General features: G+C 42.9%; 1 protein-coding gene across 1 annotated transcript in view; it reads left to right on the forward strand.

Moving 5' to 3' along the window:
* foxo6a (forkhead box O6 a) overlaps positions 1-19,076 on the forward strand; it is a 73,344-nt gene extending 54,268 nt beyond the window's left edge. Inside the window, exon 3 of the mRNA XM_088326707.1 lies at positions 14,234-19,076. Coding sequence (XP_088182833.1) covers positions 14,234-15,790 — 1,557 coding nt within the window. The 3' untranslated portion in view covers positions 15,791-19,076. The remainder of the gene's footprint in view (positions 1-14,233) is intronic.
* The last annotated feature ends 1,404 nt before the right edge of the window (positions 19,077-20,480 follow it).

Here is a 20,480-nt window from a genome sequence, read left to right on the forward strand (position 1 = left end):
CTTGTGTGGCTCCCTCAAATTGAGCCCCATCAAATTAACGAGATCTGCCCCGCCCCCTTTTTTGAACAAAACAAAATGGCTCAGAGGAAAAGTTAGGTAAAAGATAACCCTATTTTGGGCCATTTTGGCCGGATGCATTACTTGGGTTAATTTGACCTGTTCTTGAAAAAATAGAAAAGTATTAAAAAAGCTAATTTTATATTTTATAATAAATTTACTCTAATTGGTTTGTTTGTCACAAAAAAAAAAAAACAAAAAAAAAAAACAAAAAAAAACAAACACAAACTTGATGTTTCGGGGTCAAAAATTGCAAAACTGTTTTGTGTCTTTTAAATACCTTAAAAAAGGCAATAAAAAAAAACTCTCTTCAAGTTAGGTTCTCTGTAAAAAAATACATAAAATCAATAAATAACATGATAGATATGCAATGCCCCCAGAACCTTAATAAGATACAAAATACATTTTTTTTAAATAACTAATAAAAGCAAAATTTTTAACTTAAAAATAAGGTTGTTACGCCCCTCAAAAAACCTAAAAGACAGGCCACACTTCTATAAGCCAGCCGAAAGACGTTTTATTGGAAAAGAAATACAAGATAGTTTTATTTTATTGACGACCAAAAAGGCATATTTGTATAAAATGACCTTTATCCAAATTGGGTTGTTTCAAACAATAATATAGAAAATATTTTTGAAAAAATTTATCTTTTAATAGCCACAAAGTATTGTTTTTTATTTAGAGAAGACTGAGCAAACATATCGAACGCCCCAATAAGTTCCCACACTAATTGACGTTGATTTGTGTAAAACGGTAGGTTAAAATAACTCAATTTAGGTCGAACTTGGTTAAGGAAATACTTTGGTTGATTTGAACTTTATTACGTTAATGGGGAAATAAACCCCACCATTATTTTTTCATAAACTAAAATAAGCCAATTTGTTTAAAACAGTGCTTCTCAATTGTTTTCTATCAAGCCCTATCAAACAAAAAACAAACCCAAATTGCATGATTTTGTCCATAAAAACTCAAACAAAGGCCCAATGTTGTCCAAGAAAACCCCCAAAATAAATTCATCCAAGTAATATTTGTCTGTTTTTGATCCGTTTTTGTCAGTGGTACCCCGGCGCTTCAGGTGGCCCCCATCGGGGCCCGCCACTTTCTTTCTTCCCAGACTGGTTGACCCGCTTCCTCTGGGCCTCTCCTTGGGGGACTTGGGGGGCATTTGGAGGGCACCCCTTTGTGCGCCAGGGATGGGGGGCCCCTTACGCTAGTTGAATTTTCCCACCACACTTGTCCTGCCCCCACCTACAGCTGCCACCGTGCCAGTCAGATCATCCCACACAAACCATTGAGGCAGACATAAGAAATCAATCTGGAACGGTTGGAACTTTAGGTAACTTCATTTGAAATCCACACAATGTTTACTGCAATCAACTCTTACTAGTACTTTCTTGACATCGATACCTAGTTTGAGGCATTCATTTAAATCTAGACACCTCAGAACCTCCCTTGGAACTACGACAATATTCATAAACAAATAAATCATAATTATCTTAGCCCCCTCAAACATATTGCAATTTAGGAGGTTTAATCAAACCTATTCATTATAATCCCACAAGTAAAATTCCTGCAAATATAACTTTCAAAAGTGTCAGGATAATATTGAATTTTCATGTATTTCTTTGCGTAATCTATTGTTTTTTTAATTTTGTTACATAATCTCATACAAACCCCTACATTAAGACCAACCCATAATGAAAATATAGAGTATGAACTATAATATAACCCTTAATACTAAATAGAGAATTGGTGCCCTGAGTGAGGGCCACTCTATGTATAATATTTTGACACATACTGGACTGTCTCAGAAAATTAGAATATTGTGATAAAGTTCTTTATTTTGTGTAATGCAAATAAAAAAACAAAAATGTCATACATTCTGGATTCATTACACATCAACTGAACTATTTCAAGCCTTTTATTATTTGAATATTGCTGATTTTGGCTTACAGCTGAAAAAAACTCAAAAATCCTATCTCAAAATATTAGAATACTTCCTCAGACCAAGTAAAAAAATTATTTTATAACAGCAAAACTAAATCAAACATTTGAAAATGTCCATTGATGCACTCAGTACTTGGTTGGGAATCCTTTTGCACGGATTACTGCATCAATCCGGCGTGGCATGGAGGCAATCAGCCTGTAACATTGCTGAGGTGTTATTGATGCCCAGGATGCTTCGATAGCGGCCTTCAGCTCATTTGCACTTGTAGGTCTGGTGTCTTTCATCTTCTTCTTAACTATACCCCACAAATTCTCGATGGGGTTCAGGTCAGGGGAATTAGCAGGCCAATCAAGGACAGTGATGCCATGGTCAGTGCACCAGTTACTGGTGGTTTTGGCACTGTGGGCAGGTACCAGATCATGCTGGAAAATGAAATCCTCATCTCCATAGAGCTTTTCAGCAGATGGAAGCATGTAGTGCTCTAAAATCTCTTGGTAGACAGTTGCATTTACTCTGGACTTGATGAAACACAGTGGACCAACACCAGCAGCTGACATGGCTCCCCAAACCATTGCTGACTGTGGGAACTTCACACTGGATTTCAAGCAACTTGGATTTTGCTCCTCTCCAGCCTTTCTCCAGACTCTGGCGCCTTGACTCCCAAATGAAATTCAAAACTTGCTTTCGTCTGAAAAGAGGACTTTGGACCACTCTGCAACTGTCCAGTGCTTCTTCTCCATAGCCCAAGTCAGACGCTTCTTCCGTTGTCTTGAGTTCAGAAGTGGCTTGACCATGGGAATACGGCTATTGTAGCCCATTTCCCGGACACGTCTGTGAACTGTGGCTTTTGATACCTGGACTCCAGCTTCAGCCCACTGTCTTTGAAGTTCCCCCAAATTCTGGAAGCGGCTCTTCGTCACAATTTTGTTAAGGCTGCGGTCATCTCTCTTGGTTGTGCAGCGTTTCCGGCCACATTTTTCCCTTCCAACAGACTTTTTGTGGATATGCTTTGAAACTGCACTCTGTGAACAGCCTGCTCTTTGAGAATTTTCCTTTTGTGTCTTACCCTCCTGATGGAGGGTATCAATGATGGTCCTATGGACAGCAGTCTTCCCCATACTTGTGATTTAGTTTACTGAACCAAGCTGAGTGTTTTTAAGGCTCAGGAAACCCTCGCAAGGTGTTTCGAGTTAATTAGATGATTCAGGTGATTAGTTGAATAGCCTACTTGTATACTTTTTCATAATATTCTAATATTTTGAGATAGGATTTTTGAGCTTTCTTAAGCTGTAAGCCAAATTCAGCAATATTCAAATAATAAAAGGCTTGAAATAGTTCAGTTGATGTGTAATGAATCCAGAATGTATGACATTTTTGTTTTTTTAATTGCATTACAGAAAATAAAGAACTTTATCACAATATTCTAATTTTCTGAGACAGTCCAGTATAAGCCCAGGCCTCACATCTCAAATAATAAAAAATAATTATGTATTTTCAATAAAAATGCTCAACTGAACTAAGAGTTTTTTTTTACACTTAATTACACTTCCAGGCTTGAACGTTTTAATTTTTTTTAATGCTGATTTAATTAATGATTTTTATTTTTAAGGTTTTTTGCCGACTCTCAAGTTGAAATTGGAACATTTTATCTGACATTGTGCCCTCAGGGTACCAATTTGGAAAAGGGCAGAGGAAGAAAAAAAGAGAATAAATACAAAAATGATAAATTACAATTAAAAAAAAAACTAAAATATAAATTTGTACACACCATTGTTTGAAAGTTTGGGGTCCTATTTCTGTATTTAACACTAGACAAGGCGCACTACACGATAGGGCACAGGTGCCCTACGCTCCCACTGCGTTACAATGACGCATACAATTGTGTGTAATTTAAAATACAACGCAAACAAAAGTGAATTTTGTTGTATTTTTTTTTTGCAAGTATTCACACCCAGGAAAGTAAAACACACTGATAGTGAGCTGGTGCACAACTGACTTCGATACTCACATTTTTACCGGTAATCCATATCAAACAAATCCTCGTCCTCCGTTTCTGACCATACAGCTTTGCTAAATCGCCATTAAAATATTCAATTTCTTCTCTTTCAAGGTCACTCTCTGAAAGCTGGAACAACAGTTCCGGAAGACACGTTAGCCAACGCGTTGACAATTCATTCTTTTTTTTTTTTTTTTCGGTGGAAGTTTTTGCGCCACCGCAGTCCTGTTTCGGATGGAAATAATGACACAGTTTCATGAAACAAATGCACCAAGATGATAATAATAACTTTCGAAATGCTAGATACGTTACGGTGTTAGCATCCATGAGTACTTCCGCAAACAGTGCCCTCTTTGTTCAGCATAAAAGTCACGGGAAATCACACACAATTTGCATTTAGTTAGAGATGTGAACAATTTCACAAAAACATCGTATTTCACCCAAAAATATTGTAAGCCTATAACTCTATAGGAACTCCCAATCTCATGCTAAGCATAAAACCTCTAGCCAACAAAAAACCCAAAAGGCTGTCCAGCAGCCAGGGCACAGTGTCTATTTTTGACTTTTAAATATTTGTAATAAATAACTCTGTAAAGGAACACAGTATAAGGTCCTTCCTGAGTTCTACAAAAGTTTTTCGCTTTTACTAAAACTCGGCCACATTTTTCCATGCCGGCAATCCTCAGTCCTTGAATCCCCCTCACATTTTCACCCCTTCCAGATTGAAACGAATAAAATCCAAAACTTTATTATGTATTAAATATTCATCGAATGGAAATTTTCTCCTGCAGCCCCCCGGCTGGCCCAGCCAGACAAATGAACGTACAATGACAGGGGGGGACAGGGTGGGGGGGAACACACACATCACAAACCCGGGTCCGGGAATATACTTCTTATTCAAATTCCCCCCTTGCCCCCCATAATACAACGGGCCTCGGAGAAAGGCGGCTAAATAATTAATGAAGCGACGGCGGGCGAGCACTTTTGGCTCCCATAATATTTAGACGACATGTGGGGGGCAAAAGAGAAGGATAAGAAAGTGGTTGTGGTTTGCAAGGAGTAAACCCCAGCCGGACCCCCCCACCACCCAAATGAATTAGGTCAAAGAAGGATCATTGGCGAAAGAGGATCAAGTCATTGAGAAGCAGCAATCACCGCCAATTAAAGAGAACAAGATTCTCTCGGCTGATCTGAATCGACTCTCGATAGACGGGAAATCTCCAGACGACAAGAGAAGGGCCGTCTGATTGGCTATGCTCCATTGACCCCCCCAATAAAAAGAATAAAATATGTAAACCGATTGCAGACCTCACTTGGGGCACCATTTGTTAAGACACGGCTTCATTATATTTATGTGTATTTAAAAAAGATTCATATTAGTATTTGATTTCTTATTCATATTTTAGATTTTTATAAAAAAAAAAAAAAAAAAATATATATATATATATATATATATATATATATATATATATATATATATATATATATATATATATACCACAGCCATATCCCCCTAGTGGGAGGTGGCTAGAGTCATTTCTGACTCTATTTGGGTATTTTTTGATTCAGAGGAGGGGATTCCCAGCCCCCTCGCTCAACCCAACTAAGGTGTTGGGAGTCATTAAGTGAGCAAACCCCCCAATTCCAACCCTTAATGCCGAGCGCCAAGCAGGGAGGGAATGAGTACCAATGTTGTAAGTCTTAGGTATGACTCGGCCGAGGCTTGAACCAGCGACCTCCCGGCCTCGGAGCGGGCGCCCTACCATCTAGGCTACCGAGCTGGTCAAAATGAATAAAACAATTGCCTCAATCAAGGTGTTGGTTCTAATAGTAGATTGGATTGAGCTTCTTGGATTTGTCTGTGCTTGGGAGCAGCAGTACCCAATTTGGCCACCAGAGATCACTTGAAAGCAGATGTTTATGGATTTTGTTGCTGTTTATAGGTGGTGCCTTGAGCTAAAGACACTCACAGGCCTGAAGTACAACTATGTAAATCTTCACAAAAATCAGTCAAGCCATATCGGAGTCTATAAGTCACATACAAACCCACACAAGCATGCACACACACAAAAAATGATCTATTTAGTTTAGAGATTACATGGATGTAAGTGTATACACACATTAATGTATATATATATATATATATATATATATATATATATATATATATATATATATATATATATATATATATATATATATATATATATATATATATATATAGCTAAAAGGTGCTGTGGGCCAAACACCCTTTGAGCAAATACTCACACAGAGTCTTACACATTCCTTATCTTAATGCTGTTCGATATTTAGGTAACCTTAACCTATAGCAACTCTCACCCGGGGCATCAATAATGTTTTTTCATGCCTCGAGGAGAGGGATTTATATTCGTAATCCTATTAAAAGTATGTAAAGTATAAACATGTATATATTAAACGCCAATTTGCCAACTTTAATTTCCTGATAGTATAACTCCTACTGTAATTACTGGCATCATAGATACCGATACCTGTTACTCATACTTTGATCCCTAATAAACATAAACAGGGGCGATTTTTGTCAAGAACCAGAACAGGATCAGGACCCAAACGCGTGACATTCTCACACAAGCCTTTTATTTTACGGGAAATGGGGAATCATGCATGTTAGGCAGCGGTCTGGCGTGGAAAGACAGGAAGCCAGAGACAGACGAGATCGATTCCAATTGCCCGAGTTGATATCGGACAGATGGGGTCGATACCGGTCAGGGTAGATAATGAATCCGGATATTGAAAAATAAACAGGAGAAACTAAATGGGGACGAAAAATGGAGAAAATAATAAACAGGACAAAAATTGACGGAAACAAAACTGGAAACTGAAATTAAACAAGACAAAATAAACGGGAACATTACCGGACAGGAAATACCAACAGGGACAGGAAACCCACATCCTGCGGGGCAGAAGTTAATTGACGGACTGACAAGGAAAGTGTGACAGCGCTGAGCTTAACATAGACAGAAATCCAATCTGTTAACGAGCCACCGCTGGCACCACATAGGCTAGGCCAATTGGGCGCCATGGCAGCCGTGACAAAGCTATCCTTAAATTGTTTTTTGGGGAAAAAAAAACAACTTAAACAATAGGTCACTCTTTTAATAGCCACCCCCAAAAAAGTTCAAATAAAAAACTTGTTAATTCAAATAACTTACTTAACTTGGGTAATTTCCCCTCAAAATTAGGGCCATATTTTAAAAAGAATATCACTTAAAGTTGGATGCAACTTTGAGTGAAAGAAAACTTCACTTAAAATATATTGAATTATACACAATTTTTAAAATCAAGCTGAAAAGTTTCTGTGACACTTACACAAGCTAGACACGAGCAATCGATTGATTCAAGATTAATATGGGATTAGTAGATGAATGTCCTTTTTATGAATATTTCGGCAGCAGTGACGTTCTTGCTTTCGAACCCGGAACACTTTAACGCACTCCGGCCAGTTTAGCTAATGTTCCGTCCGTCGTCGCCCAGGGCGACTGGCGTTTCCACGGTGACCTGACGCGGCTTGGTTGGAGATGCCCAGCTGGGAGTGCCCACTGAATCTACTCGGGATTAGCCTAGGATTGTCTGGGATTACGCAGGGATTGCGAGGGATTAGTAGTGACTGCCTGTTTCGGGGGTGTGAGGGCCACCGTTTGGACAAATTGCCCACCTCCGATTGCCCTCCCCACCCCCCATTCGTAAAGCAGAAAGGATGCTCGCGGCCACAACGCGGCATCATCTTGGAACGCTGACGGACGTCGGTGGGAATTTCGTGAAATGTGTGGAGCAGGTGGATTGATCAGATAAAGAGGTTTGGGATTTGGGCAAATCCCTCCAAGTTTAGTGCCCTTGCTCGGATCAAATTGAGATTGGAATCGGACGGGTCACTCTAAGTTTTAGCCTCAAGTGCAAGTGGCGCTGGCTCAGCAGCGTTTATTCTCCGTCAGCCTTCAAATTATTCGCTTCAAATCAGCAGCGCTCAAAAAACATTTTCATTTGAGAAAAAACCCAGCAGAACCAAGAACTGGACTTGTCCTTCGTATGTATCTGTGGTATACTAGCCAGAGCCTGCAGGATTTTGTGTTTGGTTTGTTAGGTCCTAAATATGGAGGACTGATCCTGCCATATGTAGAACTCAATGTATAAATAGCTACAAATATATGCTAGAGAAATAATTCAATACATCACAGAATACCTAAATATATGACATAACTGCAACTTATTAAAAGTGTTTTTTCTTTTACTTTTTTCGGTATTTATTTTGTGATGTTTTTTGTCATTTGTCATGTATTTTTCATGTTTTTTCTTATATTTTGTTGTGTTTGTCATGTATTTTGTTATTCAAATAGGGGGGAGGGTCAAACTGGCTCAGCTTTCCACCCATTGGTTGATCGATGAGTGCATTCATTGTTCATCACTGATCAACCAATGGGTGAAAAGCTCAGCCAGTTTTACCCGCCCCCTCGTTTCAATAACATACACGGAAAAAAATCTTACAAAATACATAACAAAATATACGACCAAATACTTAAAAAAGACGCAACAAAATAAAAAAGACAAAATACTAGACAAAATAAATGACAACATTTACGACAAAGTATAAGACAAAATAAACAACAAAATATATGACAAAGTACTCTACAAATATGATCAATTATTCCTAGTGGACCATTGCTGAGAGCAAGTCCTGGGAGAGCACTTTTTTTCTTCAGTTCAAGTTCAACCCTGTCATTGTGACCCACACTAAACTACAGTTTTGGCCCTGATCCATTATCTCCAGTTGACTATTGCTAAGAACGCGGCGTGAGAAAGCATTTATTGGTCTTGCGTGGCGCTTTTATCATTATTTCGCTCTAATATGAACAAGCAACCATGTGACCACGATCCGTTATTTCTGGTCAAATGTTGCTGAGATCAGGGATCAAGAGAGCAAATTAGTGTCGTGTATGACAGTTCTTTTTTCTGTTATTTTTGCCTAAGATGAACTGTACTGTTTTGGCCGTGAACCATTATTCCCGGTCGAGTAATGCTGAGAGCGCAGGCTGAGAACACCAATATGTGTCGTGCGTGGCAGCTTTTTTTCCATTCGTTTTTTTTAAATGAACACCACCCGTGTGACCACGATCCATTATCCCCAGTCAAGTATTGCTTAGAGCAGGGGCCAAGAGAGCAATTTTGTGTCATGCTGGTTGGATTCTTTCTGTTCTTACTGCATAACATGAAAGGGACCCGTGCCACCCACATCTTTTATCCCTTGTCTACTATTACTGAGACCAGAATCTGCACCGCACACTTTAGTTGGACCTGGACGCTCTTTTTTGCTGTGCATCAAAATTTAACTGCACTTGTGCGGCCATGATTCATTATCCCCGATCACATGTTGCTATGAGCAACAGAAGGCACTCTTGTCTAGAGGTGTGCTGTTCTGGCCGTCTTAGAAAATAAATGCATGGTTGTGGCCGCGATCCGTTATTTGCGGTTGACCATTGCTGAGAGTGGGGCACAGCAGAACATATTCTTGTCAGGCCCGGCGACTATTTTTTGCCGTTCTGTTCACCAAAAGTTAATTGCACATACATTATCCCCTTGTCACATATTATGATGAGCCAACAGAAGGCATTCTTGTCTTGAGGCATGCTGTTTTGCCCTGCTTTAATAAATTGCACCAATCCAATATCCCCGGTCAACCATTTCTGACAATGGCAAATGGCAGAGAATTTTTTTTTTTTCGGTTCCGGCTACGCCTCAGTGGCCTGGAATGAACTGCCCAATTTTAAGCCCAAATCCACTATCCCCATTCGACTATCTCTGAGAGCAGGTGTCGAGAGAGCAAATTTGTGTTATGTTTGACGGTGATTTTTTTTTTCTGCCTAAAATGAACTGTACCCATGCCATCGTGATCCTTTATCCCTGGTCCCATATTACTGTGGGTGGGGGCCGGCAGAGCACACGTTCAAAATCAGGGGGGTGTTCTTACCATATTTCTGCATATCGCGGCGATGCAATCGCAAATCGTCCTGTTGAAAAACAGAGTTAACGCTAATTGCTAATCTGTTCCTTGAACCGCACCAGGTTGTCGTCATAAGGCGACGATACATTTCAGGGCAGATTTAGAGCAATGTGTAATAGGTTGAAGGGAGTGGGGCGGGGGGGTTGTGGTTGAAGGATGTTTTTATTTGAGGGAGGGGGCGCGTCAAGAAGCCGTCAGTAGCGCGGAGCGGGCATCCCCTGCGGGCCTCAGCATCCGAGATGAAAGGATGCTTAGTGTCGGAGAGGCAGCATCAAAAGAACCTCCCGCATCCTCCTGCATCCTCACCCTGCATCCTCCCTCCCATCCCTCTCCCCATAATACCATCTCGCCGTTTACCCGGTTGCCATAGCGACGCGCCGCCGTAGGTGTCACAGCCAGATAACCCAAAGAGGCGTTCACAGATCACCTGAATTCAGTTCTCTCGTCGTTCTCTCTTTCTCTCTTCGTTCTCTCTCTCGCCGCCACAATTTGATTTATTTTCTTTCCCTGCCGCGCACTTGGCCGTGAATACAAATAATCTGCGACATCATGGAGACGGCGGAAATGCGCCCAGCCCTCAATTACAATATACTCATTTTTGCTCACTTTTCTCCAACCACAGGGAGTGGGTTTATTTTATATTTAGTAGAACCACAGGATATGGCATAAATCGGTTCTTAGGTGGGGATTGTAACGGGAAAGTGCTGTAAAGCAGATGAAGGAAACCCGTGCTAATTTGCTCACAACCTCTACTACCCCAGATATAAACATTAAAATAACAAAATAGTACATAGTAAGTACTACTTATGTATAAGGGTAGCTATTCACGTGCATATTCCTTGATAATCACAAGCTTAGTTTCCATGGTTATCATGTTTTTGCTTCTCCCTTTAGCATTATTGCATGCCTTGAGACCAAAAGCAAATGAACACAGTCCAAAATACAATATTGTATTGCAGAGTCATTAAGTCTTCATAAGATTTTTTTATTGATTGAATTAAGAAAAATGCATTGTGGGAGGTATTTCAGCCAATATCATATCTGCTTTATCATGACACCATAACACAGACAATAGCAGACCTGGACTTATTATTATTATTATATGACGTAGACCAATAGAACACATTTCATCCGGATTGAAAATAATGTGTGGCACGGACGGGGGTATACAGCTCGTATAGATTCCAAGAACTTTTGGGGGATGACATATAGTGGGGCAATGCTGTAAAGATGGGCTAAAAAAACATCTTACTCCACACTGTAAAGTGGAATTGTCATAAGGTTGAGGTCGCCGTACCCTGGGGGTCGACCCTAAATGTATATTCTGAGCATTTGTTGTTGACGCGGTATATAAAAGCATGTAATTCGGCATTCAGAGTGAACACTTTGTAAGGTCACTGTAATCTGTGATCTATTGTACGCATATTTTCTGAGAATTTGTTGTAGATGTCATACAGTGGAAAAATACCGTAAAGAGTGGCCAAGCCCCCATCATATTCCACACTGTCAAGTGAAAACGTCATATGGTGGCCACGCCGTAATTCCAGATCTACTGAACATGTATTTTCTGAGAATTCATTGTTTATGTCACAACGCTGGGAAAATGCAGTAAAGAAGGGGCAAACCCCCCCATCTTTTTTCACACTGTAACGTGAAAACTCCATTAGGCGAGGAGGCTGTATGCCGGAGGTTTACTTTACATGTATAGTCCGAGAATTTGTTGTTGATGAGATTATTGTGGGGAAAATGCCATAAAGAGGGGCTATATGAATATCTTACTCCACTATTACGCCATAAATTGAAACCATCACAACGTGGGGTCACTGTAATCTAGGGGTTTACTGAACATATTAATTGAGAATTTGCCGTTGATGTCATATAGCTGGGAAAATGCAGTGAAGGGAGGGCAAAAAACCCCAGTCTTATTTCACACTATAACGCTAAAACTTCATAAGGCGTTGAGGCCGTATCCCGGAGGTTTACTGTACATATATAGTTTGTTGTTGATGTCCTGTTGTGGTTAAAAAGCTGTAAAGAGGGGCTAAAAGCATATATTATTCTGCATCATAGAATGAAAACTTTGTAAGGCAGAGATGCTGTATATCAAGCTTCCACGGTACAGCTTTTCGCTGACATGCGGTGTCTGTAAACGATAATCGGAAAATCGAGATTCTCTGAATTACCAATTCGCCGACTGGCAGAACGACGGAAATGTAATCGGTGACGTAATTGTCGGCAGAGCGGTTGAAAGCAGCCGATGGTGTGGGCACAGAAATGCGGCAAAAATAAGACAGAAAGGAAAGCAGAGATTACTACACAGACAGTGGAAGGAGATTGGCAGTGGCAGTCCATATTGGAAATTGGGATACATCCATTAGCCTTCCTGGCCCCCGGCTCAATCTCCCGACACATCCTTCCATTCAACGCCGGCTGGCAGGGTGCCCACTTGGCACCCACTTCAAATAACCGTACTTCGTATCGTAAGGGAGGACAGCTGGATTGACGGCAGCGCGAGTGGGGGGTGCGGTGTTCGCCTGGAAAGTCGCGGTGGAGACGGCGGGTCATTTCAGGCCGTGACGGGGTCTGAGTCCCTTGTCAGCTCGGGCTATCCTTTTCGTCTCTTGTTTTTTTGTTGTAAGACACCGTGACTTTGGTAGATGGCACACAATTTTGGCAGCAGCATGCTCACCCCAACGGAGCTTATATCGTTGCCAGTACTTTGATTAAGACCCTAAATTCGCTCGATTCATGGACTGTGCAACCAGAGGCAATGGATCCGATCACTTCTATCTTTACCGGCCCCCCTCGCGAAGAAAACACAACCCTATGACGAGAACAATTGTTGACGGTATGTATAGCACTTATGTCAAAGTCTAGGCCAGGAGATTACTGACTTTATTTATCTGATCCTATCGAAATATTTTCTTAGGTTTTGAGTACCTCTAATTACTTTCCTTTTAAACAATTTCAACATTCCATTGGTCCAGTCCTCGGCTTGTAGTCAAGTTTTGGATTTGGCTGTCTGTCCATTTGACTTTGATACCTTTGCTGTACAGCAACATTAAAAACTGTGGACAGAGCTGCTCGCCTTTCCCACCTAGATGTATTTGATCACGTCTGTCTTTCTCTGACCCCTGAATATGAACCCCTCTAATTCTAGCGACTGGGAGAGGTAGATACTTCTGGGCTTGGCTGACGACTCCCTGTAAGGTTTTCCCAGCATTCCACACGGTAACAGACTGAGAAGAGACCAGGCCATGATTTTCTGTGCTGTGTTGATGACCTAAGCTAATAGACACAGACATACCAAAAACCCACAATCCACATGCCATCCAGAATGTTAACATCCATTTACTTTGTGGCCATCAAAGTTAGGGTCCAGTAGAGTTGGGGGCAAATCAGTATTTCCACAAGAAAATCTCTGATCAAAATGTCTGTTTCAAACAGCTTTGTTTTGTCTTTCTAAACAAAATGAGATCTAAAAAAATAATGAATTAAGATAAAAGAAAGACTTAAGAAACCAGATATGTGAGTAGAAAAGTACACTGACTTTCAAATACTATATTTGAAACACACAGATGCATATAGGCCTACCCCCTACCCAATCACCTCTGTCTTTCTCTTCCTCCCATGTTTACCCCCTCTAACTGGAGTGACCGAAAGAGGTAGATGCGCCTGACAGTCACGATGTGCACCTTTTGACTTCTTGAAGGGTGTCTTGTCTGTTACCCTTGGTGGCCCCACCTGTCCGCCGATGACGGGCTAGGCACACCCTCGACAAATAGTCTGTCCAAAAAAAAGGGGAGAGGCGCAGTGGTTAGGGTCTGAATCGGGTTTCCCACAAGAACAGCTCTCATCAAAACATTCCTCAACAAATAACCAAAACTTCAGCAACGAAACATGCGAGGAGAAAAGTACACCAACCTACAAATACCACATTTAAAATGCACTCCAGATGAAACAGGAGCTAGTTTTATTTATTCTTAACCCGTGCGCACCGTTATTGTGGCCTCCTTTTGTGAGAAATAATTTTCCAATTTCCCTTACTCATCAGCATAGATATAGCGTCTGTATCAAACTTCTCGCGTTAACATTGAACACTCATATTAAGGCACAGGGCCTCAAACTATCGGCCTGTAAATTTGACACCAAATGTTTAAAGATATTCTTTAACACCCAAATGTTCCTGTCTTTTCAGAACTCCATTCGCCACAACCTGTCCCTGCACACACGTTTCATCCGAGTCCAAAACGAGGGCACGGGAAAGAGTTCCTGGTGGATGCTGAACCCTGACGGGGGTAAAATGGGCAAGGCCCCCAGGCGGCGAGCCGTCTCCATGGACAACAACACCAAGTATCTCAAGAGCAAAGGCCGCATCCGAGGCAAGCGAGTCGGGCGCCCGGGAATCGGAGCCGGGTCGGCTGTCGCTGGCCTGCAGGGCTCCCCCGACCACAGCAGTCCACCGCACAAAGGTTTACCTGTTTCTGGAGGGGCTTCGGTCACTGATGGCGAATTTGACGCCTGGACGGATCTCCACTCACGGGCCAGCTCGTCGGCCTCCACACTCAGCGGGCGATTGTCGCCCATCCTGGCGGAGGGGGAGCCAGAGGAACCTGACGAGGGAGGACTGTCCTGTTCCACCTCCCCTCATCTGTATCCGTCACCCACTGCCCGGTCTCCGGCCAACCGCTGTCCCCCTCTTGAGCAATTGCCTCAGTTAGCGAGCCTGACAGGCGCCATCAGTCTTGATGAACACTTGATGGAGGACGGCTATCATCACCATCATTCGCACCCTTCGGTTGGTAGGCAGAAGCACCAGACCTCCGTTTACCACTACAGTTCTGGGACGAAGAACCAATCCTACGGTGCCAGCGGGTACGGTGCGGCAGGCATGGGCATGTTGCGCCACCACTCGCCCATGCAAACCATACAAGAGAATAAGCCGGCCAGATTCTCGGGAACCATGCGAACGTACTCCGGCACCAACGCCCTTCAGAGTCTCCTTACCGGTGGACCAACCGGGCAGCCATACTGTCCTAAGGAGATGATGCTGGGCCTGAAGAGAGAAGGGCATTCGTTGATGTCATGTAACGGCGCCAACCACCACGGCCACCATGCTCACAACGGTCCTCAAAGTCACGGGCACAACAGAACTCTTCACAATCACAATTCGTCCCATGGCCTCAACCACACCCCTACCCGAGCGCCGCCCCTCAACCCTTGCGCCAACGGAAACTCCTTGCAGACCTACAATCACAAAACACCCTACTTGTACAGCCCCCCGTCACACGCCCACCTCCCAGCTACCACCACACTGCCCCCCAACCCAGCAGGGATGCTGGGCATGCCCCAGGACTCCTGCCACCTGGCCACTGCGCCCCATCCCCGGCACCATCATTACTCTGAACCGCAACACCAAGCCATGCCCAATGGACCCTTCCACCACAACCAAGGGATGGTGGGCAGTAACAACAGCGGCGGGTACCACCACGGCTACCACCAACCCCACCCACACGAGAGACTACCCGCCGACTTGGACATTGACATGTTCCAGGGCAGCTTGGACTGTGACGTGGAGTCCATCCTCCTCCATGACATTATGGACTCTGGGGAGGAGATGGACTTCAACTTTGACTGCTCTCTGGCACAGGGGGTGGGCATCGGCATGGGCATGGGGATGGGCGTGACCATGGGGATGGGCGGACTCGGCGGTCCGCAGCAAAGCCACAGCAACCAGAGCTGGGTTCCTGGCTAGACCTGCTAAAGAACAATCATACCCATGAAGCACTGTGCTCAACTGTGACATTCCCGACGTGACACGGAGACTCTAGGACCACGTCTTTCTTTGTTGTCTGTCGTCCCGTCCTCTTTTTCGGTTCTTTGTCCCTCCCACCACTCCCCGTGTGGGTTAGGGTTCAGGTTAGGGTGTAGTGTTAGGAGGCGAAGGTTTGGGTAGGTTTAGGGCTTGGATAAGGTGGTTAAGGGTAAAATTAGTGTTAAAGATAGTGAGTGGGTTAGGAGGGGTTGAGGTCAAGGGGGCAGGGTTAGAGGGCTACGGTTTGGATAGGGTTAAATATGTTTAGGGTTAGAGGGTTCGGGAGTTCCAGGTTTGAGGTCGGATTAGGGATTTAAGGTTAGGGTAGGATGAGGGTTAAAGTTAGTGTCTGGTTAGCAGAGTTAGGGCTAAATTTAGGGAAGTACTGGGGATTGTGTTAATCTTAATTGTTAGAGGGCTAGGGTTTGGGTAGGGGGGTTAGGACTATGGTAATTTTCTGGCAAGAGGGGAGGCTTGGATAGGTGAGGGCCTTACGATTAGAGGGTTACGTGTTTGTTTTACTGTTAAGGGGTCAGAGGCTTAGGGAGTTAGGATTAGTGTTAGGGGGTTAGAGTTTAGGTTTTATGGTGAGGGGGATTAGAGGTTGAGGGTGTGAATGGTTTACGGTTAGACCCTAATCCTTATTTTGAAACCCTAAATCTACTTTGAAACCTTACCTTGAAAACCCTAAGCCCTCATTTGAAACTCCTCATATCAGTTCTACTGTGATGACAATCTCTCAGCATCATGGCTTCTCATCCGCCACGAGAACTCCGTGCACTTTTCCCGCCACGTTTCCCCGAGTGGATAAATGGTCAGAAATCAAACCCCGCCAGGACCTTTAATCAGTCACAGTCAGAAGCGGGGCCCGAAAAGTGCCAGAAAAAAAAAAATCCCCAAACTCAATAAATGCAAATCCATTTTTGATCCGGAACCGTTTTCCCAGTAATGAAATTCACGCCGATGAGATCCAATCAATCCCGGCCGATAGCTTAACGCGGCGCTAGCTAGCGTTATTTACAGCCTCGGCACCTCGCCATTTTGACCGGACGCCGTGTTTAGCTAATGTCGGCTTGTCACGACATCAGCTAACGGATTCCATCATTACTCGCTTGTCTGCAATTTGCTGAATTAAAAACTTGTCTCACCTTGTCTCACCTGGGAACGTCTCGCTTTTCCACTCTCTCTTTTTCTATTTGTCTCGTCCTCGCTCGCCCCCCCTGCCAGCCGAGACAAAGTGGCCATTACTCAGTGCCGGCCGTTAATGGGCCTTGATTGAAATTCAGCATCTTGCTTTTAATCTCCAAAGTGATGCGGCAGCGATGCGTCATTATTGAGGCGCTAACACGTTGTCCTCCCATATTTCACCCGAAGGGGGGCGGGATGTGCGTTAATGGCGACAGTATCCAGAAAGCAAAGACGATTCCAATGTCAACATCCACTTTTTGTTTGGATGCGAAAAAATATCGCACCCTTGGATTTGACTTGTTCACTGCCATTGACGTTGTAAGCTTCGCAGGCGGCCATTTTGTCTAGCAATCCTGATGACGATTAATTGGCGGCCATCGTGAAATAGATGAAACTGGGTGGACGAATCTTTTTATCCTTTTTGCAATGATCACGATTCCAATTCTAATGATTCCGATTGTTTTTAATCAGTCTACAAAGGGAGCCACTTTGTTTCGCAACCCTGAAGTTAAAGTGTCTTAGTGATCAACAAAATGGCACCCCAGTGAGTTGGATGAAACTGGATAGACGAATCTTTTTCATTGTTACTTCTGTGAGCATAATTCATTTTCTAATGATTCCTTTTGTTTTGTTATCAGGCTACGGAGGCGATCATTTTACGTGTCACTCCTGTTGTGAATGTGATCATGACAACAAAATGGTGGCCCCTGTGAAATGAATGAAATTGGGTTTAGAGAAAGCATTGTTCACTCCCTCAGTCCCATGAATTATATCTTAACGATTCTGTCTGTTCCTATAACTAAAACGAGGCAGCCATTTTGTCCGGCTATCCTTTATGCGTTAGTATCTGATTTCTATCATTCAATGGAGACAGCAACTTTGTCTGGCAATCATTTAGATCTGTTGAGTCTCGGTTTTTCGGTATCACTCCGGATCGTAACTTCCCACAAGACTGGTCGATGAGAAGCCCTTCGAAGCCATTCCCACACTTAACCCTTTCCCTTCCCTCAAGCTCCGCCCCCTATTTTCGTTTCTATGTGTGACGATTCCGTTGTCGTGTAGCCGTTGTCGTGTCGTTTGAAACATTTCTGAGGACCAACAGCGCTAACTATCGAGAGAAAATGAAATGATGTCGTGGTTTGCGCAATTGTGTTTTTTTGTAGGGGGCGGGGAGTAGGAGGCGGGGCTAATCTGAAGCTTTTTTTTTCATTGGCCATGAGGGAGTCATAGAGAGGAGCCTTGTTTTTTTTTCTTCTTCTTTGGTTTTGGAGGAAAATCTCTCCCCCGCCAGCCCCTTATTACCCCCCTATTGAACCAATTGTCTTCTCCCCTATCACCCCCTCCCTATCCCCCCATCGCCCCAAATATTGCCTCTTCCCAATTTCCCGCCCTATTGCCCCTCTACTGCCCCCCTATTGCCCCCTCATTGCTCTCCTTCTATTGCCTCTCGTATTGCCTCCCCCTATTCCATTACCCCTGTTGCCTCCCCCTGTTGCCCACTCCTGCTGCCTCCTCCCCAGTGCCCCTTCGCTATTTACCCCAAATACCTCTCTCCTTATTGCCCACCCTATTGCCCCCCCCTATTTCCCCCCAATTGCCACCCTCCTATTGCCTCCTCCCTTTGGTCTCCCCCTTTAGACCCCGCCCCTTATTGGCCCCATCTATTGACACCCCCCCTTGATCTAGATGGGGGCGGGGCTATCGATCCCGAAAGAAAGAGACAGTGTCGATTTTTTTTATTCTCAATTTTTTCCTCTATTTATTTCCGAAAGAGATTGATGCGTTTTTTGTCGATTCGTCAATGTCTTTGTTGTCTGAAATCGACACCCCCCTGTTTTTTAAGATGTCAACCCTCCCTTTCCTCCTCAGTTTCCTTACATTTATTTTGTACAAATCTATATATTAAAAATATTGTAAAATAGTTTTTAAACAAAAAAATCTCAAAGGAATATCAGTTTGGTTGTCTATTTCTTTTTGTTTTTTCAAGAGAATGTATCTCATCATCTGGTGACTGTTAAATAAATGCATTTAAAAATCATTTTTGGGATGATTACTTGACTGCATTAATATAGCGCTTTTCACGTGACTGAAGACCTCCCTAAGCACTCTACAATGTACTTTACACTTTACCTATTCATACTCACACACAAATAACCTAGTCAGCCGTGTAGGGCGCCAACTGCTTATCTGGGGCATTCTGGGTTCAGTGTCGTGCTCAAGGACACTTCAGCAGTTAAGTTGGAGAGGTCAGTAATCAAACCTGCGACCTCTTGGTCTTAAGGGCAGCGCTCAACCTCCTGAGCCACTGCCTCCCCATATATCAATAAAAGTATGGTAGAACTGGGATATGTCATGAATGCATCCTGGGGTGGGGGTTGTAGAGTGAAAAGGCTGTATAGCGGGGGATAAAAACCTATGCTAATTAGCAAAAGCGTTCCACACATCGTTTTACAGATAATAATACAAATATAGTATATAATAAGTACTTTTTATGTGTAATATACACATAAATTACAAATTATGCAAAGGAAAAAATAAAATTTTAAAACATTTTATTTCACTCTGTAACATGAAAATGACATAAAGTGGGGACTTCGTAACTTTGGCGTCTACTGCACAAATGCATTGTGAGAAATTGTTGTTGATGTTGTATAGTGAGGAAAATACCATAAAAAGGGGGGCAAAAAAACATTGTATTCCTCATCATAACATGAAAATGTCATAAGGCGTAGGTCCCATAACTTGGGGGCTACTCGACATACAGGTATATATTCTGAAAATTGGTTTTTGATAATAATGGGGGAAATGCTGTAACGAAGGGTAAAAAAAACACACCATATTCCCCCTTGAAACATGAAAATACCACGAGTCAGAGACATTGTAACCTGTAACCTGGGGGTCTACTCTACATGTGGGAATGTGTTCTGAGAATTTGTTGTTGATGTGGCACAATGGGGAGAAAGCAGTAACCAGGGGGCAAAAAACATTGGTTTTCACATCATAAACTGAAAACTGCATTGGGGGGACACTGTAGCCCGGTTCTATTCTACAGAAAGGTATACATTCTGAGAATGTATTGTCGATGTTGTAAGGTTTGGGAAATACCCTAACAAGGGGCCCAAAAAGATTGTACCCCATTAATAATGCGGTTACCTGAGAGTCTACTCTTCATACAGGTATATATTCTGAGAATTTCGTGTTGATGTAGAGGAGAAAATGCTATAAAGGTTGTATTCCACACCGTAAAGTCAAAACGTCGAAAGGTAGAGCCACTGTAACCTGGGGATTTATTGTACATATTTATTCTGTGTGGGCAGCACGGCGGCGCAGTGGTTAGCGCGTGTGCGGCACAGTTCTGAGGTCGTGGGAACCTCCTGAGTGGGTTCAAATCCAGCTCCCGGCCTTACTGTGCGGAGTTTGTATGTTCTCCCCGTGCTTGCGT

Source organism: Urocampus carinirostris, chromosome 2 (genome assembly GCF_059441175.1).
Source record: "Urocampus carinirostris isolate Australia breed hairy pipefish chromosome 2, RoL_Ucar_1.0, whole genome shotgun sequence".
NCBI classification, from domain to species: Eukaryota; Metazoa; Chordata; class Actinopteri; order Syngnathiformes; family Syngnathidae; genus Urocampus; species Urocampus carinirostris.